Source organism: Scomber scombrus, chromosome 6, assembly GCF_963691925.1.
Source record: "Scomber scombrus chromosome 6, fScoSco1.1, whole genome shotgun sequence".
Taxonomy (NCBI): Eukaryota; Metazoa; Chordata; class Actinopteri; order Scombriformes; family Scombridae; genus Scomber; species Scomber scombrus.
Window position 1 is genome coordinate 17,824,969 of NC_084975.1, and position 27,993 is coordinate 17,852,961.

General features: G+C 38.5%; 3 protein-coding genes across 3 annotated transcripts in view; 1 reads left to right on the forward strand and 2 right to left on the reverse strand.

Moving 5' to 3' along the window:
* Positions 1-3,157: 3,157 nt before the first annotated feature.
* Positions 3,158-9,469, forward strand: fam174b (family with sequence similarity 174 member B). The gene is made up of 3 exons (XM_062421385.1): positions 3,158-4,734; positions 5,596-5,727; positions 6,613-9,469. The coding sequence occupies exons 1-3, from the start codon at positions 4,457-4,459 to the stop codon at positions 6,614-6,616; spliced, it is 414 nt and encodes a 137-aa protein (XP_062277369.1). The 5' UTR covers positions 3,158-4,456; the 3' UTR covers positions 6,617-9,469.
* A 2,431-nt stretch (positions 9,470-11,900) lies between these two features.
* Positions 11,901-20,679, reverse strand: st8sia2 (ST8 alpha-N-acetyl-neuraminide alpha-2,8-sialyltransferase 2). The gene is made up of 6 exons (XM_062421501.1): positions 20,582-20,679; positions 18,917-18,973; positions 17,946-18,089; positions 17,605-17,862; positions 14,740-15,033; positions 11,901-12,192 (listed from the first exon to the last, which is right to left on the reverse strand). The coding sequence occupies exons 1-6, from the start codon at positions 20,677-20,679 to the stop codon at positions 11,901-11,903; spliced, it is 1,143 nt and encodes a 380-aa protein (XP_062277485.1).
* Positions 20,680-26,013: 5,334 nt separating this feature from the next.
* slco3a1a (solute carrier organic anion transporter family member 3A1a) overlaps positions 26,014-27,993 on the reverse strand; it is a 34,681-nt gene continuing 32,701 nt past the window's right edge. The window contains exon 10 of the mRNA XM_062420522.1: positions 26,014-27,952. Within this exon, the coding sequence (XP_062276506.1) occupies positions 27,600-27,952 (353 nt within the window). The 3' untranslated portion in view covers positions 26,014-27,599. The remainder of the gene's footprint in view (positions 27,953-27,993) is intronic.

Below are 27,993 nucleotides of genomic sequence, written 5' to 3' on the forward strand. Positions count from 1 at the left end.
TGTTACTGAACATGAATCAAGTGTCAATGCTTGAGAGAAGTCCACCTGCTTGTGGCAATATGACAACATGATTGATTTAATCAAATTATTTGTTTTGACCGGGAAAAAAAGTTTGAACAAACAAAATCAGAAGAACAACCAAACTTGGCAAACTTTGGCTGTTCAGTCATCGCAGTCTTTGTTAGATAGTCCGTGGAGTCTCTGGTATGCACTCCACCCCCATCACTGGCCAATGATATGTTCAACAGGTCTGCGCATGCTCTCTGCAGGGGAAGATTTCTTTAAAAAGATCCTCAGCCTAGCAACAAGAGTCCCCTGTAAGTGCATAACAAATCCAGACATTACAAGTGAACTGAACATAGCCTTATATTGACTGACTGGTTAGATTGGTTTAAACAGGGAAGCACTTAAACGCCAAATCGTTTACGTAGGAATACGTTCCACAAAATTAAACTTGTTCCTTTGGACTTTGGACTGTATCAGTTAGTTTGCAAGTCATCTGATTGTTGCTATTGAAAATTGAATTTGTTTGTGTTTTGTTTTTGTTTTTTTTTTGGTTTTTTAGAACAACATTCTTTCAGTGACTCTAATTCAATTTTTAATTACATGAAGCAGGTTGGCAATCATGTCAAGCAAATAACTGCTACTGGCGCTCCAAAAAAGAATAAAAAGAAAAATAGGTAAATGCCTTTTCAACTGATATGGATAATTAATTCATTGTGCTTGACACAATTACTTTAGTCCCTGTAAACAACAAATGTGTCTTTAATGTAACAGCTATTTTATTAAAGTGCCGACTTCAGTTATAAGTTAGCAGAAAGAGTTTATGTAAGGGCTTCATTTTTACAACAGTGGCCCCACATACTATGAACTCACTAACCTGCAAGCTAAGGATTAACATGAAACATTCCTTTGTCAGAACGGGAAGGCGGAAATGTTTTGTAAAAAGAAAAGGGCACAGCACTGTTGCAGAAGGGTGTGCCTTATATGTTGTAAAAACAGCACAAACCACAGCCGGGCCTGCCAACATGGGTGTTGTATGTCAGATAAAACATCAACCGAATGTCACTGCAAATAAGCCTTGAAATATTAACAGGTAGGCTGGGTTCTTATGTTTGCAGTTCAACCCGCAAGAAAAAAGCTTCTGTAAATTGGTGTGGTCATGTTTAACAAACAGCTTTTGAAAGCCAGGTGGAGCCAAGTGAGTGGAATTAGAAGCTGGTGTTTGTGAGTTCAGTTAATTCTCACTTGAATTAGTAATTAACCATTGTACCATGGTAAAGACTGGCTTTAGCTCATGTGATTTCTATAGGCAACCTGAGTCTGTAAATCAGAAACAAGACTGTTTTATGACAATGCTATAGTTAACATGTTCTTCGGGATCAGTGTTGTCACAATTAAAGCTGTTTCTCTGCTAAGTTTAGGCCATCCTCTCACAATCTCACAATTCCCTTTTAGATAAAGATTTGTATCTTCCCTTGTGGCGACTAAGCTTCACAGTCAAAATCCCCCCCATCAGAAATTAATCTGCATGCAAAATCAAGATAGAGCTTGTGTACAGGCCCTTTGCAGTGTGTATGTATATGATTCTGTGTGCATTAGTGCATGTTCCTTACTAAAAAGCTCATGTAAAGAAATACCATTATAATGTTTTGTCAACTGCATAATGCTACAGGTCCTCAATGCCTACTGAAACCAGTCTCTGTTTAAATTTCAACCTACCCTTTATAGAAAAATGCAGGCTTCATAGTTATTTTGTGCTGCCATCTTGTGGATCTCACATAGAGCAGCACAGTAGAAGTCAAACACATAGTAGTGGGTGCACACATTACAGAAACAAGACCAACTGGACCAAAGCTAAACAGGCTGTCTTCTGTCCTTGTTTTCAGATGACAGGTTTATACTAATAGTTGGGTATGATGCGTTGCTGAAGTAGTTTAAAATGCAAGTCCTCCTAGCCACTGGCCATCATAGAGATTATTTATGGTAAGAGTTGAATAAATCTAAACGTTGGTCTACTTATTTAACAGAACTATGCAGTTTGTAGTGAATTCCAGAGTATAGTGGAAAAAAATAATGGGGATAAATCATAAATTGTGTCTGTCTGTGTGACTCAGTGAGAGAGAGAGAAAAAGACATTGATTATGTCTTTGCTTCATGCCTTCAGATCTGCTGAATGATTATCAGCGTCACTGATCAGTTGACTGCTTATCATCATCTCGTCTGGTCAAGATTTTTCCCTGGAATCCGCGGTCATGACCCCGGAGTCTGCTGCCCTCAGAAAATTGTGTCTGCTATGGCCCATGGGTAAACAGAGAAATGATGCCTTCAGATGCTCTCGGAAATGTATAACCCTTGATCTCAAAATTTGATAGTAAAGGCAATATACTGTAGAATGGACTGTTAGTTTTTGGCTATAATTGCACGTTAACAAACACATACACTTTAACACAATGACAAGAATTTTTCATTACACAATTTTGTTTTTATATAGGATGTCAACACATCTGCACTTGTGTCTCTTCAGGAAAAGGAGTAAAGCAATCATAGGCAAGAGATCCAATACAAGGTTAATTTAAAAAGCTATGGTCCTTGGTATTGTTTCTGATAATGCAGGAATTATAATAACCTGAGGAGGAGTTTACGTTCTACAATTACACAGATGTTGCACATGAAGTGTTTTCAAAGTTAACTTTTATATTTTTAGAGTCACCGAGTGAGGACTCTTTCAAAAATAATGCTATTATTGGTTTAATATATCAAGCAGTTTAATACAAAGTTCAGTAAACAGAAGAAACCTAACCTAATATTTGCTTTGACCACACATTGCATTTAAAACAGCAGCAGGTCTCCATGGTACACCTGCACACCGTTTTTGGCAGGTAGGTTGTTCCTGCATCTTGGAGATGTTGCTACAGTTTATATGTGGATTAAGCTTGTCAGTTGTTTCTGTCTCTTCATGTAATCCCAGACTGACTTCATGATGTTGAGATCAGGGCTCTGACTGTATGTTTGGGTTTGCTGTCATGCTGAAGAATATATTTTGGGACTGATCAGACACCTCCCTGATGGTATTTGCATTATGGATAAGCATCTAAAACCTTTGCACACCATATATACACATATATATAGCATATATACACCAAATTCATAATTCAAATATGATAAAGGAGCTCAGTCTCTCTTCACCAGTGTGTATCCCTAGCAGTGTGGAGAGGGTACATCTAGGTGTGTTATGCATGGCAAGACAATTTACAAGAAATAAAACAAATTAAAAACAGAACAGCCAAAGATAAACTAAATTAAATTTGATTCAGCCTAATTCAATGCTACTTGCTGCAATTGCAAGCAGCAGCTTGCCAACCATCAACATAGCCTATATAATGGGAGACATGGAAAAACACTGTTTATCACAAAAAAAATATGCTTAAAATAAATAAAATAAGAAGAATATAAATAGAAGGGGAAATGACCTATGAGGCATTGAGGAAATTAATAGCAGAAGGTATAAAAGACTTGATTATTTTTACAGGCCGGCAGAGAACAGTGACATCCTGGGGGCAGCCATGAGAATCCACCTGCTAAAACTGGTTCAGATAGGTTCAATATGCTCATTGATTTCCTCATGATTCATTACTCACAAAGAAGAAAAGTTCCCTCTGTTTGACTTGAATATTAAACCGATTTTAACACGTTCAGGCTGGTTATTTCTTTCAGCACCAGCCTGTGGAACTAAACTGTAATAAAATGTTAAAAGCATTTAAAATAATAATACAAATTTACAGGCTTTTTTGGTGCCTAGTCAAAATGTTATGAGGGTGGAGTTGTGTTTGGGGATTGGGGACTGCAGACTTGCATATTCGGAAATCCTGACTACAGCCCTGACTGTAAACCCACCACAGCTATTATGAAAAACTGAATAATTATTTGTCCTATTCGTGTGGGCCTTTCCCTTAAAGGCGCCATCAAACACTAAAAATGTTTTGTTTGTCATTTCTTTCCGCTGAATGACGCCACCGAGCTTAAATTGATGGCCCCAGGTCTGTAGGAGTTGGGAAATACGAGGTTGACCTGAAGGCGGCACCAACCCACATAACAGCGCTCCTGTTCAGCATCAGGAACAGAGGGCCAGCCCGCAGAGCTCCTCCGGAGGCGGATAATCCTCATCTCAACACGGAGTCAACCTAATACAATCAGGAAGGAATTGCCAGAACTCACCCCGAGGAAAACACGTTTTGGACACAGATGCAAGTCACGACAAAAAAGTCCATCTTTAGGAAAAGCCTGGACGAGTAGAGATGGATATTTGCAGCTCATATTTTCTTTATTGTGTAAACAGCAAAGTCTGACATTGATAAGCCGATCCTCTATAATGTGACAGCTGTCGTCGCATTTCAGCTTGTTTGGAGAAACTACTACACATCCTGCTTTTATTTTTCTTTCTTATTTCATCACCATGGTGACGTACAATCTAGCTTTAACTTTTATTATTGCATTGGCACTTTGGGAGGTCAGCGGCGTGCCAAAAACTCTTTCCTCACCCGCGATGCAGTTAAATTCAACATCATCGTCCATCATCAGCGGAGATCAATTGACCAATAATGTCACTGATGCCGCCGTGGGATCCCGGATTTCATCTATAATGACGCATCTCCCAACTCTGAAAAACATTGTCATTTTCATCTGCGTGCTAACAGCTGCTCTCATCACATGCCTGGTCATCAAAGTGATCAGGTAGGCAGGTTGATGCAAATGTTGCTCATAGACGGCTAAGGAGTCTATAATAGCCAGCCTGACAATGATGCAGTCATATTGTGATCGCTATTTAAATGTTGCTCTTTGTAGTGTTCCTGGTAAATGAATCAATTAGGAGCATGTGGTTGTGTTAGGCTCCATGTGATGGTGGGAGCCAAGAGGAAAGGTCTGGGCCTATTAATGCTGCTCCAGTGTGGAGGTAGTTGAGTAAGCAGTAGCCTAACATGATAGTGCTGTAAAGGGGTTAGTTTTAATCTTTTTTGGCTTGTGACACTCCTGTTATAATCCATCAGAATATAATCTGTGAATATGTAGTGTGACATGTTGTGTTTCACTTATAATCACTACCATAATGATTTCATTCATCGTTATAGAGTTTAATTAGATATGTTGTCATGTCAGGGCTGCAGACAACTATCCTTTTCACTATCAATTCATCTGTTGGTGTTTTTTTTTATTTTTATAAATTGATTAATCATCTAGTCTAAAATAGGGAGACTAATGAAAAATTCCCTTCACGAGTTCCCAGAGCTCAGTGTGCTGTCTTCAAATTGCTTTACTATGATTTAAAACAACAAATCTTCACTTTAGAGAAGATGTAGATTGTTTGGCATTTTAGTTAATAAAGAAGTCAGTTATTCCAATTGAATTGAATTTATCGCCCAAGTTGTGCTGACTATTATATGTTTGTAAGAGATGTCAACATTTTCTAACTTAATCCTCTCCATCTGGCAAAACTAAAATAGGTTACAGCTAGTTGTGGGTTGTCCAGTCAGCCTAAATGATGTGATTTTATTTCTAGAGCATGCCTCATGTTTGGTGCTGTTTTCTTTCCCACAGATCTGGCCGACGAATCAGGAAAACACGGAAATATGACATTATCACGACACCTGCAGAGCGTGTGGAGATGGCCCCTCTTAATGAGGAGAATGAAGACGAGGACGACTCAACTCTGTTCGATGTCAAATACAGGTTTGTTCTTCATTTATTTTCGTTTTTTAACCGCCCACACAGAGAATGTTCTTCACATAACAGAGACACATTAGGCATTTGATTCCCTATGTGGATGCTGTCTGGATGGCAGTGGAGATATCGACTACAGTAATGTGTGATAAGGCCACCATATCCACACACTATAGCACAGCCTTACATTGCACTTATCTGTATTTGTCCCTATGGAAATATTCGGGTGCTTACTCATATGGGTTTGGCTCTATCAAACAAACCAAAACAAACAGATTAATTCAATATCATTGTTGTGGTTATTTTTACTGTCCCATTAATTTTTACCTGTAAGTTTCCTGGTTTTACTCATGTTACCTTTTCACTTCTTGCTCCACGACTCTGCTTATCTCAAGACAACACTGTAAGCCAGAAAACGTTTGAACCGTGATTTGCCTATGTTAGGCAGCTTGTTAGTCTGTTTTGACTATGAAAACTTTGCAAAGTGGCACCAGAGTTTATTGTCCTGTGCCACTAACGCAGCCGCCATCTTTAACTGTTTTTAGTGGGTAGTTATAACTTCATTTAAAGCACATAAGATCTGAAGAAAAACACTCGGACATACAAGGAATTAAGTCTTTGAAATGCTTGCTTTTCTTGAAAAAAACACTATTTTAAAGAAACACTGTTTTAGTTCAAATCTGATGTTGACACAAGGTTTCACCCTTCCGTCCTTTCAATTGTTCTTTAACGCACAACCACTTCCTCAAAGGAAGATATGACGTCCTGTTTACCTGACATTCTTGACTTCCAAGTCAGACAGGACTCTGCGGGCGCACAGATTTCCTCCTCACCATGTGGAGAGTAACCACAGGTCAAACGTTGTAAAGTAACAGAGTTTTCACTTTTTTGCAGGTGAATCCCAGCATGGACAACAATATTTGGTAACTCCTGTTTTCCCTGGAACAACTCAAGTTTCTTCTACTTTTTTTGTGTTACCAAGTCTTACCAACTGCGTGTGCATGGCTTTTTATCTGTGTTTAAATGAAGGAGCCGCATTGATATCATTTTTCGCTGCTTTACTGATGCTTTTATCATGTGGCTCACCTCTTTCTAATGTTAAAGACCAGGATGCTTCAAGTCGTGACTTTCCCTTAAAAGTCATTCAGTAAACAGGCTGTTGGCAGCTTGGAGTTTAATCATCTCCATAACAAACCACTACATTATAATAATATTTTATCTTTTACTTTACTGTATATTTTATTGTTAAACTTGAGCTACAGTATACAGTCTGCGGGCTGAGGAGTTTATATGTTCCAAGCTATGATCTACACATATTATAATACAGGGTTAATCCCATCTGAGTGATATATATTCTTTAAATAAATATTCGGTGGTCACTAAAAGCCATTGATTGATGCATAAAGCGTTCTCGTGCAAAGAATATTCAGATAAACAATTTGCACACTATGAAGAATAGTTATCTGGTGAATTACAGTAATTGCTATTTTTAAACTTAACTTTCATACCAAATGTTATCTCTAACTACTAACCACTTTATTGTGCATATATACTGTCTAAGGCTTTTTGTCCTTATGTATGGAGTAAGCGTATATTTTTTTACTGTGTGTGGTGTTTGAGACGTTCCTATTTTGCTGCTATCTCAGCTGTAGTTTAAAGATTTGATTACAAGCTCAAATAATATTGTCATGAGGTATTTATGGGATACATCCATTTGCTACGAATGTGAAAGCTGTAACCTGTTGTTTAGGCGTGCTTTTGGTTTGACAGCTTAATTTAAGACAGTATCAACAAAAGTTTTAAAAGCTGCAGTGATGTTCAGTATTCAATCATAAAATTTGGCACACCTTCCTTTTCTCTTGAATCAGAAAGTGAGTCAAATTATTTGACTGGTACTGTAGTTACTTAAAATGTACATGCACCCAGTGTCTTATCTTCTAAATGCAAACAATACGTAATTACTACAATATCTAATCACCAACTGAAATTATCCGTAAAGTTAGGTAGTGGGTGAACAGCTAGTTCAGTATTACGTCAAGTCTCTCTTAATGGCTTACTGACATTTGTAATGTCTAACTTGAGAAGGTCAGCATGTGTTTTTCCTGAAGTAATAACAAACTATAGCCCTGTTTCCTTCAGCAAAGGCAACATTGGCTTTTACACTTTTTAAAGACACTAGCATTGACTGTTGATGATAATATTTTTCTGATCCTGAGAAAGTCAATTTATTTGGCCCATTAGATGAGCATTAAAGGAAAAGGTTGGCATTTTGTGGAATAAACTTTTGCCAAGAGTTAAATGAGAAGATCTATGTAATTCTCATGTATGTCAGTTTTATATGAACCTGGAGCCAAGAGATAGTTCGCTTAGTTTAGAATAGAGGCTGAGAACAGGTGAATACAGCTAGCCTGGTCAGTGTCCAAAGATTCTAAAATCAACGTAGCATCATTTATAAAGATAATTAATCAACACAATATATATTGTTTGCTTAATTCGTAAAAATGACAATGGGGTTCATGTGCCAGGTTCTTTCTAAGAAAAGTGACCTCCTGGAATCAATCATGTGTCCTCCCAGCCAAGACATAATCTGGAACGTAACAGATGTTCTTACCTTCAGAAAGAGCCAGATTTGCTGTTAAGATAAGCTAAGTTGGTACTAGTCATGGCTACATATTCAATTCAGATACAAAGATACACAATAATCAACCATCACTCTGATTCAAAGTAAATGTAAGCAAGAGAAAAAGGAGTTCACAAACCTTTCTAGTCTCTGCCTGCACCTTAAATGTGATTACATTATATTAACAGCAAAGAGTCCAGCTAGATTAGGTTTCTGCAGCAAATGTGAGTGTGGGTGTTGTAGGTGACCTTCTGTTTTAATCCAAACTGTTATTTGATAGTGGACCATAGCCTGCAGGTGCAGGCTGTTTCTCACTGACCTCCATCTGTAGTGACAAGAAAAAAGAAAATAAACTGCACTGGCCAATCTTGTGCAACCTATTCAGCATTGTATTTCCAGGATAATAGTATATTTCCCTGTATTTCAAACAATGTTGTTGATATTTTGTAGAAGACTGGATGTTTTTACTGTCACTGCTTAATATACAAGCAGGAGTTCGGGAGTGTGTGTGAATGACCAGGTTTTTGAATAATACATTGAATCATATGTGAATCAAACTTTCCAACCATATTTTTGATATCATGTATCGTAATTCTGGTATTCAGTGTGTTTTCCATGATATGAATAGTCTATATGATTACTGTTTATTACAGTATTGTGTCCTTTTTGAGTTTAGTCTTTCACTGTACGTGCAGAAAACTGCAGATCCTTTTTATGCTTCTGCTAAGTTGGTCTCAGGCAAGTGTGTCATCCTTGTACAGTTTTTCTCTTGCATCTTGGTCTCTTATTTTATATTTAGTTGTCTGTGAAATTGTGGAAAAACCCTGTTCATCTAATGACTCTAATTCTGGACATTTATTTGAACTGAACCATCTGTTACATCTAGTTCCTCTTGTAAAATGAATCAAAGTCATTGTGGTAGCTATTTGAAGAGTCAAGCTAATTTCCCTGATGCCACATTTAAATCAAAAAAGTCAAATGTTCCAATTGTTTTGGAAGTTTATTGAAAACAAGTCTCTGCTTGGTTTGTGATACAGAGATGTTGCGTGTACCCACAGATGTTTCCTCAGTTTCCATGTCTTTGAAACACTACTGAAATAAAACTGCTTCCTTTGAAGTATAAATTGTTTTAAGGGAGAGGCTTCACGTGTTATTTTTTTCCCACTCTGAACTCTTGTGTATTTCCTGCCGCAGAAAAATACATTCGCTGTGTCACAACTGCACAATTCCAGTGTCCTTGAGTCATACTGCATTTTTAAAAAGCCCCAAAATTTGAATACTCAAATGGTACACTTCAAAACAAGACAAACATGCAAAAGTTCACATTTCTTTGCTGGGATTTGGACAATAAACAGATGTTAACATAAAGCATACTTGAGTAAAGGTAAGACAAAACTATACAGTACAATCTCCACAGTCTCACAGCTTTAACTACACGTCAGTAGCAAGTTTTTTTAACTGTGGCAAATTCCACATTCTGGGTTAATTAACTTAATTGTGTTTGTCACAGAATGTTTCTATTTTTGCCAAGCTCACAAGAGCTTACACAAAAAAAAGCCCATTCATTACTTCAGACTGCTGACGTCTTCAGTACAACTTTCATGTCTATTCTTAACTTAATTGGCAGCGTAATAAGGCCAACATGTAAATCAACAGGCGCATCCAGTCAAAACAACACTTACAGACAAATCACATGGCTGGAAGCGCATAAGAGACTTCTTGTTTAGCTGCAGTGTCCTCTAAATATTTCAAAATACTTTTTTATTAACGGAGGCATTTTCTTGCAGAAAAATACCCAAAGCATTTGGCAAAGAGCCCTAATTCAAGAAAAGACAACCTATGAAAAGACAACCTAAGAAAAGACAACCTATAAACTCAAAAAGTGAAGTTTGAGACTTCTAATAAGGTTGTGCCAGAAGTATACAAAGCAAAACCAGCACTGAACTAATATATTGGTTTGATGAATCATTTAGAAATTTGCTTTTAAGTAAAAAACTGGGTGTTTACCTCTATTACAAAGGAGTGCCATATCTGATTACTACTACACAAAAACAAGCAAAACATTACCTGCAATGAAATGTATTTTTTGCACATTCTGTTCAGTCTTTTAAGTGTATTTTGATGTCTGTGTTTCTGAAGTAAGCAAGTACTAACGTCAAGCTAGCAACGCAATTAATACAATCATGTAATTCTGTTTTCTGTGTTTTTACATCCTGTCATGAATCTGGATAAACCCTGAAGAATTGTATTTCTGGGCATGGGAATGACCAATTTGAATTGGTTAAATGTATTGATTATAGGCACTAAATATTGGCAGCTTCATTCAAATCCACAAAAGACTTTATTAACCTACAGTATCTATTGGTTGAATACAAACCCAAACACCCTATACAAGTATAATTAATTTATCATCCCAAATGAATAAAGGCAAGTTTTCCCCTTCTCAGTGCTATTGGAATGAAATGCAACTGCATGTAAAGCACATTATCGGGCTTATTTCTTACAGTATTTGTAAGAAGTGTTGCCAATACATTCATTAAAAAACAAGCAAAACGCTTCTTACTACCACTATACAACTACAGTCTAACTTAACTAGCATTTCCAGTGCAGAGACAGGGCTGGTGCTCTTTGAAAAAAGTTTACAAAGTGAGTTAACCGTCGGCTGAGTCTGTGTAAACAGGCTTATGTGAACAGCTGCTACAGTCCTCCTTTATCCTCACAGGACTTGAGTATAATTCTACATGCTTCCAGTCCTTCGTTTGGCTCCTCAAAGTAACTGACCAATATCGTGTGGAGGTTCTGGTTGACTGGGACTTTTTAAATGTGATCATCATTTAGGCTATCTGAAAAAAGCATAACATTTTGTATCTTGCTGTAAAATTTGTTAGGTTATTACAAGGGGAATATCATATCCACTCTTTAAAAAGATCAGAATCAAAGGGGTTCATCATATTAAACTAACATATGTTTGAAGAGTCGACCAGCATTTTTCTTTCATCATCAGTCTCCCTGGTTTTTAAGTGCTTCCATCTTGTGGCCCAACTAGTGACTCACAGCAGCGATTAATTCAACAACTCTTCATGCCATTAATATGCTGTGTTAGTTACAGCACCCCCTTAGTTATATCATAAACTGGGAATATGAATTTATAATGTCTCTTGACCAAGTCTGGAAAAACAAATATCCTTAATTCATAACGTATAACCTTCCTGGAAACCTACATGAGAGGGAAATTAAAATTGGCTGCTTTAATAAGGGGCAACAGATGGACATGAGAGGATCACTATAAACTGTCGGTGACACCAGCAGATGGGAGCTAATCAAAGAAGGGTCTCGTTATTTTAAAGGTTGCCATAGAAATCTCATTAAAATGGTAAAACAGAGCGGTAACAAGTCTCTAAAACAGCTTGAAATAGAAAAAGTTCATCCTAGTTACTGAAAATAAGTTAATTCAAGTTTCATAAAAGTATGCTACCAAGACAGTTGTTTGTAAAGAGTCTTTTAAGTTAAGAAAGAGGTTTCCATGGAGGTCTTCCATTCATTATTTGTTTTGGGGCTCCTTCTATGGTCTCCTCTCTACATCACAGGTCCCAGTGTGGAGCCGGAGCGCCCCCTGTCTGTGCAATGTGCTCAGGGTCCTGAACTCCAAAGGCATGGTGTGAGGACTGGAGCTGGAGGTGTACTCGTATTTTAGAGTATCGTAGTAGTGGTATTTGACTGGTTTGCCCTGTGGGCCGAGTGGAAAAGGCCAGAAGCCGTACAGATGGATCTCTTCACAGAAGCGAGTAGCCATGGTGTACATGAGGAGCCCTGTGGTCGGACGCTTGATGTGGACATTGTTGGTCAGCCAATACCTGTTGACAAGGAAATGTGGTTAGCTGCACTCAATAACACTAAATACACAGCAAAAGATGATGATGCTCAAGAACTTAAGTGTTTTTATCTAGTTATCCCACACTTATATTCAGCCAGATATATATAGATTTAAAAAACTGAGCTTCGTGAATATTTTTCTTTTGTAAACCAACAAACTGGTCTTTCAAAATCTGCTCACAGATGATCAATAAATGACCGTTTCCTTTCTTGTATTTGTTCAGGGGATCATCAGGAGTCATTTCATCAAAAATAATAGTATTTTTGAAAATGCTGTTCAATTAATATAGAAAACGTATGAATTTTCTATATTAATTGATAAGTCAATCAATTTGATAATTTTAGTTATTTATCAAGCATTCTCTGGTTGCAGTTTCTCAAATGCTAAATGTGTTGCTTTTTTCCATTTTCTACATGTTAATTGGATAAAATAAGCAAACATAAGCCATTTTTTTGTCTATAGTTTCTGACAATTTATGGAATAAATAATGAATCAAAAACACAACCAACAAATTGATCAACAACATTCAGTACTTGCAGGCTTAAGACGGTGAAAGGTTATTGCACACATTTCCAATTCAAATAACCGGAAAAAAAAATCTACCAAATATACCATTTTTTATATCAGTGCATCATAATTCTATCTGTATGTATCTCTGAAGGCAGAGACACCCTGAAATGATAGAAACTGCACTTTGAAAGAACACATTTATCTCACCATAGTGACAGAGCAGAGTACATTTCTCAAGAAAAATAAGTCTTGAAGGCTGAATAAAAATGTTCAGATTGATTTTTCTTTTTTCTGAGTGTTTTATAAGCACTTATCTTCTTTTACAGCAAGTAAAACAGCACACAGCTATGAGGCTGCTCACTAATATTTGAATTGTTCAATCATCTCCTACTGCAGTGACATGCCAAATGTTGCCCTCAGGAACAACTCCAGGGGGCAGATGGTCTGGAATTCTCATGCCCCAACTTCATTTTCCTTTCCAGTCACAAACCCATTTTTCCAGCCTCGAGGCTATCAATTCCTCTGACTCCACGCTCTCTGTGGTTAGTATGGAAGGTCATATTGAGATGCAGAGGTTGTACTATTTAAAGCCTGTAGCATGAAGGGCAAACTGTGCACAGTTTTACAGTTACAACCAAACAGCACGTTATGAGAATTCTAACAACCAGAGAAGAGGGTCTAATTACCAATGAAATGATCGGATGCAGCGTTTAGTTGTCCTGTATTGCACGATTGCCAACTTTTGATTTAAAGTTCAGCCTCACTGGGAAAATGACAAAGGCGTGTGTTTAACCTCCAAGCTTTTCTCTTGTAAAACACTAGTCATACAGGCAACAAAAATCATGGCCCAGTTCTTCCCCTTCACAATACAGAGTGTTAGTTGGGGCGTGCAAAATGGCATAATTTGGTCACTGACCAGCGGTGGTTGTTAGGCTTTTAACGAGGAAGGAAAGATCCAGAGCCGAGTCCGGTTGTGATGAAAGAGAGAGAGCAAAATAAATAAATAAATAAATAAATAAATGCAGGGAGTGATTTTTATAAAAGCCTGAAGGCAGTGGAGGCTGTGTGACAGATATGCAAAATGCATTTCTCAAAAAGAATCCTTGACCAACACTAAAATAAATCAACTCAAATAATGAGGATTAACAAAACATAGCCCCGTTTAACAGCACTTCTCATTATCTGTACTGTTCCTGAGCCTCTGCACAGGCCTGCTCACAGTAGAAACAACATAACAGCAATAAATTATTTACACACAATTTAAGCACACGGCTAATTGATTCTCTTCATAAATTCACCTTTTTTCCTTGGAAAGGAGTTCATTTATAAACTGACTGCAGTTTAGTGTCAACATTAATGAACAACACTTGCTCAAAGTGGTGGGATTCTTGGACTAAAGAACATATAGGCACCAATTAAGGGAATAGATTGACATTATGGGAAATGGAGAATAACAGTAGATGAGAAGATCAATACCAAGAACAACAGTTTGTCAGTTGTTAATACTTGTGTGCTGTGTCTTTGCTGGTTGCATGGCAACGTCACAGTGACAAGCCTGCGGGGGAGCTATTGTTTGCCAAGAAATAGTAAAAGCACGCAACTCCTACACATTAATGCTTCTACATTAATGTTTCTGTAAATATATAATGTGTTAATTAGTGAGTTTCAGATTGAAGAGGTGTTGTTGGGGATATGTTTTAACTTTAGATGCAGTCAGGCCAGTTAGGTCCCTCCTGCTTCCAGTCTTTTTGTGAAGCTAATCATCTCCAGCTCCATACACACAAACATGACTGTGATATCAATCTTCTTATCTAACGCTCAGCAAGAAAAGCAGGTGCAGAGGTGTGAATGCGCTGAGCGGAGGGAGACATACTGAATGCTCCTGTTGATCAGCTTTAATACTTTGTTTAAAAATAGCCACCTGAGCAGCAGATTAGAGTTTGCCAGCCCCTCGATTATGCTGCTCACAGGTATTCCTATGAAACGCAGCACACAGGGAGCGGCAGCTGCATCTTACCCTCTGACGGCGTGGAGCAGGCGCAGCGAGGGGAAGGCGGTGCGTACGTCCACAGTGTGCAGCAGGATGAGACGAAGGGCCCACTCCACACGCTCCTCTCCTCCCTTTGCCATGAAGGCCGGGATCCAAAGCACACTACCGCTGAGGCTCTGAAGCCGCTGCAAGAAGCGCTCCTTCCACTCCTCGCTGACGAGGTCCTGGAAGGCCCGCTGCACCACTGAAGGGTTCATGGTCACCAAGTTGGTCCTCCACCCCACGTCCCGAGAGTATTCCTCCACTGGTGCCAGGTTACACCTTAAAACAAACAAGAACAGGTTACATGTCATTCAAATTTTTGTTCAACCATTGTGACGTCCCTCCTCTCTGCTTTTTGCTTGTGTGGTTGGTTTGGCATCTTAGTTCAGGAGCCAGTAGGCAGAACTGAAGAGGACATCAGGAAAGTGACTACATCTGAGGAAACTGGGCCTCAGCCTATTTCCAATACCCCTCTCCTTTTCCTCCCAGGCCTCCACCAGGCAGTACAGTTAAGCGTTTGTGTTGTTTGTTTGCACGAATCACACACTACACTCATCCACACAGTTAACTAGAATTATTATTATATTGTTTTAGCTTAAGTTGACAAGAAATGATTTGTGATTTACAAATAAAATCATCACTACTTCTAGGCCAGTTTGAGACATTAAATAAATAAGTAACTGAAGTCAAGGCCACACCAACAGGTGTTTCATTCAAGTTTAAAGTGGTATAAATCCTACAAATATAAGTTAGTCTGGTGGAGTTGAATAACTACCTCTCCAAGCTTTCCCACATTTCTATTTGACTTGAAAGTTAGTTAATTAAAACCTGAATGAATTGGCAGAGAAACAGAACAACAAAAATCAGATGCTTCCTACAGAGAATGAGGGATCACTAAATGATCGGATGAGTATGAAAATGATTGAATCATATGCTATGGACTACAACCTATTTGAGGACCCGTGGGAGATTTTTTAAGTAATGGAAATGCTTTATTATCATCATAAAAACACCAAAGGAAGTTGTATCTTTGGATTTTAGCAACAATGTTCATCTCTCTTTCGGAAGAATAATTTTCACTTTTTCCAGCTGATGTAGGTTACAGTATCGTCTATGTAGGTGCTGACTGGATCTTTTTCTCGTTTTAACAACATATGGAAGTTTTTTGCTATAACTTACCAACTTTAAACAATATTAAGTATGTAAGTAAGGTATGTTGTTATTAAAAGAAAACTTTGCTAATGAGAAAAGTATGTCTAAAGTATGTCATTATAACATGAAACTATCTTATTATAATGTGAAAAGGATCTCATAATAACATGAAAAGGATTGTGGTAAACGGAGAAAAGTTTCTCATTTTTGGACAGTTTTTCTTGTAATAGTGGCAGCAACACACTCCAGTAGAGCTCCACACTTGGAGAATCTATGTCACAGAATACTGAAGCTGTTCTTGAGTCTGACACACTCTTTGTTTCCCTTATATTAATGACTTGTGTGTGTCCTTAAGCTAGTGAAAGCATTTGTCTTGGAGAACTTTCTACCAGGAGGGAAATCCGGCAGAAAAGCATGATTGCATATTTATTAATTTTAACCTGTGACCTCTGAGTAATCAACTTTTCTGGGACAATGCTTGTGGTTAATCCAGTGGGTTTATAATTGGTTTGTTCTGATTTCCTCAACTCATGAGGACACTTAATTCTTTAGTTTATCAGAAAAAAATGTAGAAAGTTCCAATAAACTCCTTTAGTACCCCATATATTTATTATAATACAGAGTGTAAATAACCTGTAACTAAAAGCCCCAAACATTGTACGCCTACTTTTTGTGAACCAGCTGCAGGGCAGAGGTCTATATTTAGCTCAGACATTATCTACCCATCTGATATGTGAATGCCACAGCAAATTCCTCAGCTTCTCAAAATGCCATGTTCCCTTTTGTCTGCCTTCAGCCAACCATTACCGCCGTGCCCCGGACTTATTATCATGCTGCTGGAGTCGAGAAATCATGACCTCTACTCATCAGCATAACATCGAAGCATTTAGAGAAAGACAAGACAGAAAGACAACAGAATCAATTTCAGAACAAAAAAGGGACAGTATGAGGAGGCCGACTCAGCTATTGATCAGTCAGCTCAATGAGGTGCTGCCATGGATGCTTACTTCCTGTTTCATTTACACCACAACATTAAAGTAATTGATCAATGAGAGGATGTTTCTCACTATGGGTACCTCTGCAGATATCGAATGTTAGATTGTGCCTTTTTTTGCATTCCTCATTACATTGCATTATCACCAGCAACAGATTTATCTTGCTCCAATGACAGGTATGAACAGTGATGAATAACCCACTAAGCAACTGCTTTGCTTACACCCAAACACTAGACAGAGCTGGCTTATGTCTTCACAAACAAAAATCTACGGTAAATGAGAGCAGGACCCTTGAGAGCGCCGGTGTTTGTCTGAAAAGCACAATGTGTTTTTGCTGGATGCGGGGAAAAAAGCTCTTCAAAATGTCAATTTCATGTATAACCATGCATTTAATTGCTCTCAGTCTGGCAGTTCGTTCCAACCTTAAATCATTAAAAAGCTTTGACAGCCTTTTCAGATGTGCAATTAATATATTTTCAGCTGTGTGAGCACCAACTCTAAACCAGAATTAAACTGGAAAAAGTGATTATCATTCCAATGTGAATTATATTCTCAATAAAGTGAGATAAACCCAAAACTGAAACTAATTTGTTAATCCATTTCAATTACGTTCCATTTTAGCTTGCAGGTTTTATGATTTATTTCAAGTAGAGACTTCCAACCCGGAAATCATTTATGCTGTTCTGTGGAAAAACAGTAGTACCTGATAACGAAGTCATGTGAGTCAATTTCGGCTCCGCAGCTGCTGTTCAACAGGATCCCCGAGTTTCCCACAATGGCACAGCGCCTGTGATGCTGGTTCTTCATCGGGGATACAGATGGCAAAAGACGATAGAGATTTTCTGAGATGTTTGTGGTGCTGTGACGGTCGAAAACATAGTGGATGATATCCCCCTGTTTCAGCGTGCCCTTCAGAATAGAGATATCTCTCTCTGGATCGAGGAATCTCAGAATATTCTTTCTGCAATATGAAAAAAGCAAATTATCTCTGCTTAGTCAAGTATATAATCGGGCAGAGATAACAGTGGGAAGCCATGATCCTACCTGATGAGGTTGGAGAGGGTCTTGTTGAAGGTCCAGCTGTTTGATGTGAGCTTGGCAGTGTTATTGTAGCTCGGATCATGATGATTTATTACATTTTTACCCAATCTTGTCGAAGCAGTCGGATCCACGTGTGCTGCAGCCTTTCTAAATGAGAATAGACATATTAGAATAGATATTTAGACACAAGCTTTGTGTATTGTGGTAATTTCTCTGTTTTTTCCATTTTTAAGCTTTTCTTTCTTAACCGAATCCAGCGTATAAGATTAAAGGGTGTTGTGTTGCACAGATACTACTAGTTTATGCTATAGATGAATATACTAATATATAAAACAGGTAAAGTTAGTTTCACGTTAACCAACTTCAACAGTTAATGCTATTTTCACATGAATGCATCTGTACTATCTCTCTCTCAGAGGTCATTTCCTGCATAATGAGTACTTCTGATACATGTTTTGCTGATATGATATTACTTTTACTTTAAATTAAAAACAAATTTGAGTGCAGGACCTTTACTTGTGATGGAATATTTTTACATAGAGATATTGCTAAAAGATCTGATGAAGGATACTTCTTCCACAACTCAAAAATGACCTTCCCTGACTTGATTTGACTTGAATGAAGCTTACAATAGTTGAAATGCAATAAAGCGACCTTATCTGAAATCCAGTTAAACCGTTTTAAATTTAAGTCTGCTTTACTCTGACGGCAGATGTTCTCCTTGTCACATGGATGGATACCAGCATATTGACGGGTAGAGCAGCTGCCTTCCTACTGTTTCAGTAATGAGACTCTCACTGTGAATGACTCACTGTGTTTTCAAGGCCTGCACAGAAATAAAATCACCAACTGAAAATTATACGGAAGTGCCAAATAGATTGCCACTGGTGGTCCACAGCGTAGATGCAGATGCATACATACATCTATAGAAAGAGTAATATAAGGGTGTGTGTTGAGATGATTGGATTTCCGACCTGCGTGGTTTTGGGATGAGCTGGTGCGCGTTCATCTTCTTTGAATGTCCAGTGTTTCTGGAAAAAAAAAAAAAAAAGAGATTCAGATGGAATAATGAATCACAATCTGCTGCACAGATTCCTGAAAGATAATGAACAGATGCTGGAAACATTTCCTGTAATCATATCAAGGCAATAATCCATCTACTGTATTCATCACCAGACATACTGTATGTCCTTTTAAGATAGAATGAAGGTGAAAGACACACATCAAGGTATTTTTAGAGCAATACACTGTGGACCCACTTGCTGATGTAATGAGGGGAAATGTGGCCTTAATGGAGCCCCATTATATTGAAAGGAGGTTCTCGTTTCACAGAGAATTGAGCAATCTTACCACTGAGGCATTAATACGCCAGCCAAGATTCCTTTAAAGTAAACACAACGTATGTGTATTCAGATTTTTAAATCTATTTTGTAATCATGACCTTGATCATGTCTGATAAAATTGTGACAAGCAGCCAGCTGCCGTCTAATGCAGAACAAGTGAGAAAATGAAAGAGAGATAAGTGCTCTGACAGACAGATAGAAAGGTGGGATCCTCTCACATGTGGATTCATGCTGGTGGCAGCTTTAAATATAATTGTTGTAATTGAATTAAGCTGAGTTTATGCAGTAGTGGAATTGGTTCTGGTTTCTTCTTTCACAGCAAAATCACAACCAATATGACCTCATTACGACGTGAGCCACAGCCGGGTAATTGCATTCAAAACAAAATGTTCTTGCTGAAAGGGAAATGTGAGAGTCCAAAAAAGCTTCCCTGAGCGGAGGAGGGAGAAAAAAAAGTGAATTTTTACTATTCAGGTGGTACACCATCCTTTTCGCTGTGATGATAGTAATAGGAGGAAATGGATGTTGCACAGTCAAACCAATCTGGTTTGTTTTTTTATATCTGATTTAAGTATTTTTGATGCTGAAAATTGCAGGTCAAATGCAAGTGGAGCATGTCTCTCTCGCTCTCTGTTTCTCTGTCTCTCTCTCTCTCTCTCTCTCTCTCTGACTCCCTGTGTGTGTGCAATATTTCTGCTAGACTGTTCAACAATTCAAAGTGTGAAAATTAGACGGGAACAAAAAGAGGAAAGCTTTTATTTCCAATCTGTTGGTCCCCCTTCTCTATCTTTCTTTCACTCTCTCTCTCTCTCTCTCTCTCTCACTCACACAGAGAGAGAGAGAGAGAGAGAGAGAGAGAGAGAGAGAGAGAGAGAGAGAGAGAGAGAGAGAGAGAGAGAGAGAGAGAGAGAGAGAGAGAGAGAGAGAGAGAGAGAGAGAGAGAGAGAAACACATACACACACTCTCTCTCTTGTAGTGGAAATGTATCCTATCCCGCATGCAGGCTGCTGCAAGACAAATAGCCTAATCCTTGGAGACCCAGGCAGGCTGGCTGCTGACGGAACAGCTGCTCCTGCTGCACCCAAGTGTTACAAATGTAAAAACAAACCACACACACTTAACATTCAACTCCAAACTCCAACTCAATCCAAAATAAACTGATTTTATTTCTCTCCCTCCCATTTAACAGATTAAATCCTTTGAGAGGGAAATAACCAAGAAAACAATGGATTACACGCACGCACACACACACACACACACGCACTCTGAATGGATAAATGACGGTGGGCTACTTACGCAGTTTCTTCTTCCACTTCTGCAATATCATCAATGATCAAAACCACAACCAGCAGCGTTACGAAGCCGAACAACAGCGTGCGGGAGACAGGCAGCATGGTTGAGGGGGAGGCTGCTGCAGCCGGCCGGGAGTCCCTTCTTTTAGCTGTTACATTAACCTTCTTCTGTTTTCCATTTATAAATCCGCTCAGTCATCTGTCCCTTTGTTCTTATCGCCGGACACTCCCATGCGAGCTGCGGTCCTTTTTTCCCTTTTCTCCCCTCTCAGATGATTGCCTTGTGTCTGTTTCCCGACGGAGAGACGCCGCCGCCGTTTCTACCTCTATTCCCCAGTCAAACTTTGAAAGCGTGCACCTCCACAGCCTGCCATGGGAGCATCAAGCTGTAGACCACATGCAGCCTTAAAGGCGCAGCTGCCAACTCTCTCTCTCCATCTTCATCTTCACCCCAGCCGGTTTGATCTCAGCACTCTCCAGGTGTTAGCTCAATGAGGAGGAGGAGGAAGAGGAGGAGGTGGAGGAGGTGTAAGACTGCAGCGCAGAGACAACCAGACAGGTGTATGAAGCAGGTTTGCACCAAGTGATCTAATATCTAGGCAGCAGAGTGCAGCTTGAACAAATGGGGATAAGTGGACTGATTGCCTACTTTGCAAAAATAGGGTCAAAGCTTCATGGGGCCACCAAACACAGTAAGTGAGCCCCAGTAGATCAGCTTCCCGACACATACTGCGAGTTAATGAGGATATCTTTTTATAGCTCAGGTCACCAGTGGTGGAAATGAACTAAGTACATGAATTGCACTTATATTTGAGTATCTTATGCTGCTTTACAAGATGCTCTTTACTCTTTTACTACATTTCTTTGGCAGCAGCCCTTTATATTATATGTTACATTAAAGGACAGGTTCACTTTTCCCCCCCAAATTTGTCAGTCAACTGAATGGTCATTGAAACAGATTTTGCTCGATGTAGGCTAATCCTGCTCATACTGGCCGTGAAAAAATCTCTTCATATTGTGCTGTCAGTGTAAGTGATAGGGGGACAAAATCCACAGTCCTCTTTTTGTGAAAAGTGGATTTCAAAGTTCATTTGAAGCTAACATGGCGCTTCAGCAGTCTTTTTAATGTAAAATTCCATCTATGTGTTTCCCTGTTGAGCTGTGGAGGAGGGATCCTAACAAAATGTTCTAAAAAGACTTTAAGGTTGGAATAAATCCTGATTTTACTAATTCAGACGACCAAAGCCAAATACATTTTTGCTCACTATGAGTTTTGGCCGTCATCACTTACAATGAAACCACATTAGGAATCAGGATCTCTGAATGGCCAGTGTTAATAGGAGGAATGATTACAGTGAGCAAAATCTGTTTCAGTGTTCATATGGGCTCCTGACTGTTGTTTTAAGACTGTCTTGAAAATTCACGACATAGGCGTCCTGTGTCCTTCTAGTAGCCCTATATGTCAAGTTTCAGATGTCTTAGAGGGGGCCTGATCTCCATGCTGTAAACCACCAGACTAAAATATCTAACTGTATGTTAAGTAGTTAAAATTAGCTCCTCCTCGGTCAGCTGCATGATACATCTGTACCTTCACTGAAGCAGGTTTTGAATGACATAACTCTATTTGTAATGGAATACTTTTACATTACTGATATTTAAGTAAAGGATCAGAATAATTCTTCCATTGGTGCTGGTCACATGTGTCCCTATACCAGAGGTTCTTAAACTGTACCATATCAAGGACCCCTTTGACACAAATTAGACCACAGACCCTATTTGATAAGTTTTTGTCCCGGGGTCCACCACCTGATAAGAGTTTTGTTTTTAGATGTTTTATTACAGAAAGTGTACCCATGACCAAAATAGTTATACATTCTGCCAATGTGTTACTTATAGATGGAATTATAATGAAAATAAATGATTCACCTTTTTCTTAGGGGCCTGCTGGAACCTCCTCAAGGAACCCTGGGTGTCTCCAGGCCCTACTTTGAGAACCACCAGGATCACTCTGCATATGTATTTTGGACATAAGCAGAGTGATCCTGCAGCTACAAACCACTTAAATCATTCTGCAGGAGCTCTGATGAGATATTCAGTGGTCACTTTAGGTGTTTTGGTTAACTTCAGTAGTTTAAGGAAAAGCTGAAATAAATGTATCATTTTTATGCAAGTTATTTTCACAAAGTGATAAATGTTGCAATGCTATGCATTCAAAAATGATTTTGAACTTTTCATTTCTCACTTCTTTTGTGTGAGTTGTTCTCATATATAAAACGACAGGACTGCTGACTGCTGATCTTGAACGAAAAGCATCAGCTCATACATCTTTGTATACCACCAGCTCTGCTGTCTCTAGTATTTTTTATCTTCATCCTTAAAAAAACTCACCTGAACACGTTTGCTCTTTTCTTGCTGTTTCCTGCTAAAATATTTGCCGCACCTCCATCAGAATAACGCTGGGATCAACTTACATTACAGTTCACTAATTAATAGTGATTGAATGCTGAGTAAATGCACAATAACAATGTAGTTAAAACAGTCAAAATGTATTTTACCATTTTAATTTATAACAGCTACAAAAACACTGGAAGCTATCAGTTTAATGAATGTATTATATTAATAATTTAATAAACCCGGAATTAGCCCTATAACTAAAAGTTAAGAAAATACCTACAAATGATTAATTATTGTCACAATACAGATTACATTCTACATGTATTCATAATTTTAGCATCCAGCAAGACCGTTTAGCACATTTCATATTGTATCATAATTTATTCATATTCATTTTCTGATGATGACTAAGACATACTTGATAGTTAACTGCATGGTTCACACAAGGTTAGTAAGTGTTAAACTGCAAATTGAGCATAAGTTGGTCGAAGCAAATATACAGTGTTTTCTCAGTCTGTTTTCAAATTTCATGCATACATTATCTGCACAATTGTATTTCATATAAAGGACTAATTTGCATCAAGTGAAAAGTGCAGCTGGAGCCTTGAGAGTGCACATAATGACACACGCGTTCTTATTTACCCTGCTTATAAAGCTGCATCATTCAAACTGTACATTCTGCTCTTTAATGTGTGATTTGACACATTCATCTGCCCCAGTCTGTGACTTTATTGTTGGGAAAAAAGCCGTCCAAGTGTGAAAATATAAATGTCAGCAGGCTGAACACCACTCACTCCAGTAAATGAATAGTCACTGAAATACACACAGTGCACCAACAACACCGAGAAACACATAAGTCAAAGCTCTCCACTGAGGATTCATTGCTTAATTTTCCCTGTTAAGAGTTGTTGTGTAACAGCTCTTCTAACTAAAGCACCCATTAGGCTAATTGAAGCCTCTTGATTAAAGAAGAAAACTCTCGCCTGCAGCAGCAGCTTCTGTTTCGAGGTTGGTGGCTTTTTCTCGTGTTCAACTTTCACCAAGGAGGCTATTCTGGAGACTTGCAGTTGCATTTTGTGTGTGTTTGATGTAACAAGCGTCAGCAGCGAGGAATGTGTCAGAGTATTGTTGACAGAGGACAGACGCTGCTGATACTGTAACTCCTGTCAACCACCAGCCTTCTTTTGTTGTCTTGTTGAAGTGTCATTGTGCCATTAATAGACTTTACGACCACCTGACAAAGATCAAACACTTGCACACATACACACACAGATACTCTCTGATTTTGTCAAAGCACATCACATTTCCATTTCCAAAAGCTTAGGAATGAGAGTATCATGACATGTTTCCATGAGAGGCTGTTTCTGTGGCTGCTTCAGTATATGAGCCAAAACCTTAAATGTTTGAATAAAGTTATAATTTATTGTTTCAACTATTTATTTGAGCTGCATTCATAATTCATTAAGTAATTCCCTCGCACTCAGCAGACTACACAGGAAACAGTGCCTTGATAAATGTACGTTTCTGTGTATTTTGGCTCAGTTGTTGAGAACTGCTGAGGGACAGTTGTGGTTCTCTGCTCAGTCTTGAAAAGCTGCCTCCACACACTGAATCAAACTCTTCTGCTGTCACAGACTCACACCAGCCATTAATTGTGCCACAGGTGTGGGAGCTTCTTTGCAGAGATCTGGCAGGTGACCTTTTCAAATATTTTGGGAATGTAGTTGTTTACTATGAGGACATGCCACATTTTATTTCATGCTGCTCGCTTAAATTGAGTCAAACCTTGAACTTTAAGTATTTGTCACAGGTAGTGAATGGAAATAAATCAGTTATCCTCTTCCAGTTTTTAGAGGACCCTGTTTATGATGCTGATATAACCTCCAGTCCAAAACACATTTGGATGAGAATTCAGTTTCATCCCTCAGCTGTGTTTAATCTTAGAGAATTTGAGCCGTTTCAATATATACCCATATACAGTATATCAATAAACATCCTGATTTATTTTGCAAATGCTGTGCAGCTCGGATTTTCAAAAGTCTAGGTAAAAGTATAGGTCTGGGACTGCACATAGCACTGTTGCCTCACAGCAAGAAGGTTCTAGGTTCCCACCAGCAGGCTGGGGCCCTTCTGTGAAGAGTTTGCATGTTCTCCTCATGCCTGCGTGGGTTCGAGGTTAGGTTAATTGGTGACTCTGAATTGCCTGTAGGTCTGTCTCTATACTACTGTATGTGTTAGACCTGCGATTGACTGACAGTCTGTCTAGGATGTACCCCACCTATCACCCAATGTCAGCTGAGATTGTCTCCAGCTGCTACAGAGGATAAGTGGTACAAAAAAATGGATGGATGGATGGAAGTATAAGTCTGAAAACACATGAAAATCCAAATCAGTGCTACAGAATTATTCTTAAGCTTTTCTTGCTGACAAATGTTTGCATACATTCTTCTTAAGATTATGTACTGGTCATTAAATCATTATGTAGTATGTAGTATCTGATTTTAATCCTCAGCGGCTCTATTGTATTTATGATTAGTGAGCGACCGTTGACATCTAAAACCCAACTAAAAGCTTTGAATCTGCTGTGCATATGAGAAATCTTTGTGCTCGTGTAGTCCATTAATCTCTCACGTCAATACTTCACATATTACTGACTGAGCATTTACTACAATATTGAAAATGTACAATGAGATACGAGTAGAAACTGACAGCTGGAAATTTCAAGGTTTTACCATTATGGTGTTCAACAGTTTGACAACATTGTTTAAAGGTTAAATGTAGTATTATATTGAACATAATGCGATTTAATGTCATGTGTATGTAAAATGAATTATTCACATCCCAGGTAGATATATATTATTAAATAGAGTAAATAGAGCATTTAATATATTTCACATATGGAACATACAGTGTGTTCAACATGAAATTGATTTGAATTATGCTTGCATATAATGTGAAAACCTGGACATGGCAGCACCTTTACATGACAAAGTCTCTGAGAAGAAGGCAAAAACACTCACATTCCATTTCTTTTCTGAAAAATAATTTATTGCCAGAGTAAAATAAATGATATGTTGCCATACAAAAAGTGTAAGAAAAGGGACAATGTGAAAACTAACTGCAGAGAGATCAGTAGAGTAACCGTTCGTATGTGCCGAGTCACGTTAGAAGAGTTCTTCAAATAGGTGTCCAGGAATAAATACAGTGTGTTGTTCACTTTTGTTTGACTTTGCACACACACACACATCCTCCTGCTGCATTTCTGTAATGTTTGTTCGAGATATTACAGGCCTAGTTTGAAGACACGGATTGTGTTTCTTTTCTGCAACATACTACTTTCATTGCTATGAACACACACACACACACACACACACACACACACACACACACACACACACACACACACACACACACACACACACACACACACACACACACACACACACACACACACACACACACACACACACACACACACACACACACACACACACACACACACACACACACATCTCAGACAATTAGATATGATATAATTTATACCGTCCTTTCAAATAAAATCTATTAAAAAATTCTGGGCCTAATGAAACAAATATATTACTCCTAATCTCTTTTACTTGAATGTCAAAACACATAAAAATATCCTTACTCTTTATTTTTTTCCTCACTCTTCCACTAGGTGCAAAAGTCAAAAGAAAATATAATTAAACAATCTTTTTTGAATAATCCCTTATTAAGACATATTAGACTGAATAAACTCTGCAGATGTAAAAACAAACATGGAAATGACACAAACCGCTATATTGAAAAACAAACCTGCCGTCTGACACAGAACTAGCAATAAAGATGATGTATCAGACATGAATTGCACATGTGCACCTATGAGACAAGACTTCACAGTCTAGTCTACACAGTATCAAAAACAGTGCCTATGATCCAGCAAGAGAACATGAACTGAACAGTGGATGATGACATGACAACACTGTCTTATTTTTAAGTTAATAGACTCGATTTTCCGACAGTTTAACATCTAATAGGCCACTAAAATAACCCAGTCAGGGTGAAGAAACCGGTCTTGCATCACTGTAATAAAATGCAATTATTAGTTTGTAAACACTTGGCAACTTTTAAATATGAATAAATGAACCACCCAAACTTTTTTTTAAATTCATAAAAATCTCACTTTAGAAAGAGTGACAGACAGAACACATGGTGCACTGACTGAAAGGAAACCGTCATTTTTTAAACACACACGTCACTGGAATCATGACAAACCTAAATATAATATGGCAACTATACTTGTAGCATCATGTCCGCCCACTAATAATCAACTAGGACTGAGCCTGACAGTAGCCTGCTGTAGTTGTCTACCACCAAATCATCACAGGAATTCACCGGCAACATTGGACGATACCTCGCTGGTACGACTAAAATGGACCCTTTCAAAAGTTTATCGAGGACGTGGAGTGCAGAGCAAGGGGCTCCTGTGACCTGAATGGGCCGTTAAATAGGTCATCTTTATCAAAAAACATTTTATTTTAACCTCTTGAAAAAAGAAGAATAAAATCATAAAATGTTCCTTTGACAGAATATGGACGTTCCATATTGTCCATTTCTTGGTTTACGAACTATAAAACTGACTCCATGTTTTCACAAAACTCATGTTCATCTAGGCTATATATAAACTTCGTCCTGTCCACTTTCTTGGGGCCATCTGTGAGAGAGGGGTAAAACTCTCTTGGTGTCATGTGGCACTCGTGACTTTTGATGTACTTCTTGTAGTTCCTGTGTAAGCAATACCATGTGGTGGCGTAGAGAAGGAAGGCGATGCCTTTGAGAATGATGGCCAGGCTCACGTACAGATGCCTGTAAACTGTATTGTTGTACAGCAGGCAAGCCCCTTTATCGCCGCAGTCCGAACTCCAGAAAAGGCATGTAGAGTCGATCGCAGCACCGAAGATCAAAGGAGGGGGGATGAATCCTGTCAAACAGAAACACTGAGTGAGCCTGTTTGCACAAAAA

What these genes read in the sequence shown, in the direction of transcription:
- fam174b (XM_062421385.1), top strand. Translation starts at nt 4,457, where the DNA reads ATGGTGACGTACAATCTAGCTTTAACTTTTATTATTGCATTGGCACTT. An exon ending in CTGGTCATCAAAGTGATCAG is followed by an intron (nt 4,735 to 5,595) that starts GTAGGCAGGTTG and finishes TCTTTCCCACAG; the next exon opens with ATCTGGCCGACGAATCAGGA.
- st8sia2 (XM_062421501.1), bottom strand. Translation starts at nt 20,679, where the DNA reads ATGCTGCCTGTCTCCCGCACGCTGTTGTTCGGCTTCGTAACGCTGCTG. An exon ending in ACCCTCTCCAACCTCATCAG is followed by an intron (nt 17,863 to 17,945) that starts GTAGGATCATGG and finishes TTCATATTGCAG; the next exon opens with AAAGAATATTCTGAGATTCC. An exon ending in TCACATGACTTCGTTATCAG is followed by an intron (nt 15,034 to 17,604) that starts GTACTACTGTTT and finishes GTTTGTTTTAAG; the next exon opens with GTGTAACCTGGCACCAGTGG.